At 65.2% G+C, this 2,275-nt stretch overlaps 1 protein-coding gene across 1 annotated transcript in view; it reads left to right on the forward strand.

Annotated features, from left to right (window-relative positions):
* IDUA (iduronidase, alpha-L-) overlaps nucleotides 1–2,246 on the forward strand; it is a gene marked incomplete at its 3' end in the record, with an annotated part of 19,939 nt that extends 17,693 nt beyond the window's left edge. Inside the window, exons 11-13 of the mRNA XM_010834332.1 lie at nucleotides 1,445–1,583; nucleotides 1,864–1,969; nucleotides 2,111–2,246. Coding sequence (XP_010832634.1) covers nucleotides 1,445–1,583; nucleotides 1,864–1,969; nucleotides 2,111–2,246 — 381 coding nt within the window. The remainder of the gene's footprint in view (nucleotides 1–1,444; nucleotides 1,584–1,863; nucleotides 1,970–2,110) is intronic.
* Between the last annotated feature and the right edge of the window lie 29 nt (nucleotides 2,247–2,275).

Below are 2,275 nucleotides of genomic sequence, written 5' to 3' on the forward strand. Positions count from 1 at the left end.
GAGGCCCAGCCAGACTGCCCCCTGGACCCGCCGGCGGGGCTTTCCAGGCTGCCTGGGCCAGACTGTCCAGCGGAGAGAGGCTGACAGCGTCCACTCCACAGCCATCTGGGCTGCTTATCTGGCCCCGAGAGGAAACAGATGGCATGTCCAGACGAGGACACCCTAGGGGCCGTGGACGGACGTGTGGGCAGAGGGCAGGGAAGCCACAGGGGTGGTGCAGAACCCTGGGGCTCCTCCCCACCTCACCTGCATCCCAGGACAGATGGAGCCCGCAGAGCAAGGTGTGGAGAGGCCCCCGGTGAGGAGAGGAGCACCCCCAGCAGAAATGGGCCCGACCCCTGCCCCCGCCATCTGCTGCCCTCCCAGAGCCGCCTCGGCTCGGGGGGTGGGGGGCAGTGCAGGCCTGGCTGAGCAGATGGAAGGCAAGGTCTGGTCGTCCCCCGACCCGCCCTGAACCTGCTGCCCCGTCCACATGAAGCACACAGGTATCCGGGCCCACCAGTTGCCTTATCCTGGGCAAGGGTTTTGGTTTGGCCATTCTCCATGTGAACCCCAAGATCAGCGCCCATCCCCCTGCCTCAGGGCTTGGTGCCCAGGGCCCCACTGTTACCAGTCGCCTTTTTAAAGGCCCCCACTCCAAACAGCACTCACATTCCAAGGTCCTGGGGGTAAGGATGTCAGTGTTTGAACTGGGGGAGGCAGTTTACCTGCAGCAAGCCCTGACCCTGTTCTCTGTGGTGGGAACACCTCACCCCAGCATTAAAGCAGCCTCTTCTCCACTTGCTGGCTCGGTGGCCTGAGCACCCCAACCGTCAGGGGCCATCTCAGCTCTCAGCATCCTGGGAGGGGTACCGGGCTCCCGGGTTCCTTTCTCAGACACCGTGCGCCCCACCTAGCCTCCAGGGAGCAGAGATCACCCCCTGCCCGTCCTTCTAGGCCCAGAGCAATGGCCCAGGCTCCTCCTCAGTCTCCCGGCAGGAGCCCGCTGCCGCCTGGCTGCCGGGAAGAGGGCACCTCCTTCGGAGACAGTTGTGGCTCCGCAGCCATCAGTGGGGATTTGGCCCTGGCCCCTGGGTCTCATTGGGACGGTCAAGCCCTGGCTGTCTCCAGGGGCAAGTCACCATCTCCACTTGGACCGTGGCTGGGGTGCCATCAAACAGCCCCAAGCTGCGGGCATGTCCTTGCCCTCTGACCATGTTTTGGTCCTTGCTGGTTCGGGGTTGGGCTGGGAGCCAGGCTGGGAGTTCTGGAAGGCCACGTCCTGGGCCACTGCACAGTCTTCATCATCCTTGCTGCCATGGCCGTCGCGCATGTGTGCCGTGGAACGGCCCGCGACGGCAAGAGGCTGCCCTGTCCGGCAGCAGGGGTCCCTCCCTGGACCCGTGCGGCCTTCCTGCAGGACGCAGAGCCCTCTCTGCCCCCCTCCCCAGGCGTTTGTCCCCAGGTGTCTCGTCTTCGTCATCCTGAGTCTGGCCCACTGGGCGTGGCCTGCTGGAGCCAGACGTGCGCCTGGGTCCTGCTGCTGGTGGGCGTGCCCTCGGACCACCCTCCAGGGCCGCTGGAGGCTCCCAGAGCGGGCCCACGTGGCGGGGAGCCTCCTGGTCACACTTCCTGCTTCCAGACACACGGGGCCCAGGCTCTGGACGCATGCTGCGGGCACTGGCTTCTCACTGGCCTTGGGGTCGTGCTCCTCTGTAAATGCGGCTGGAACCGCCCCGGAGCGGCTTCTCGAGAGCAGAGTCGGTCCTAACCGATGAGGAGGCAGCTGTGTTCCGGGATGCTGGGTCCTGGACGAGAGCACTTGCGGGGGGTCAGCCTCAGATGCTCCTGCCAGCAGGGCCCTTGCGGGCTGTCCACCCACAGGCGGGACCTGTGTCGTCCCTGGCCAGCAGGCTTGTGGGCCAGGGGACGGGTCAGAACGGCACGTGTACATGCAGTGTCTGCTGCACCCCACCCCGAGCCCCAGCAAGTGCTGGGCTCCCAGAAGTGGTCCTAGAGCAGGAGAGCACCCCCACTTACACAGGACACCCTGGCACGGCCAGTACCCCACATTCAGGGACACCGCAACACTGACAGTACCCCACCTTCACAGACACCCCAACCCTTCCAGTACTCCGCCTTCAAGGACACCCCAACACTGCCAGTACCCCGCCTTCACGGACACCCCAACACTGCCAGTACCCCACCTTCAAGGACACCCCAACACTGCCAGTACCTCCACCTTCAAGGACACCCCAACACTGCCAGTACCTCCACCTTCACGGACACCCCAACA

The sequence above is a fragment of the Bison bison genome, unplaced genomic scaffold, assembly GCF_000754665.1.
Source record: "Bison bison bison isolate TAMUID 2011002044 unplaced genomic scaffold, Bison_UMD1.0 scf7180017845407, whole genome shotgun sequence".
In the NCBI taxonomy this organism is placed as follows: domain Eukaryota; kingdom Metazoa; phylum Chordata; class Mammalia; order Artiodactyla; family Bovidae; genus Bison; species Bison bison.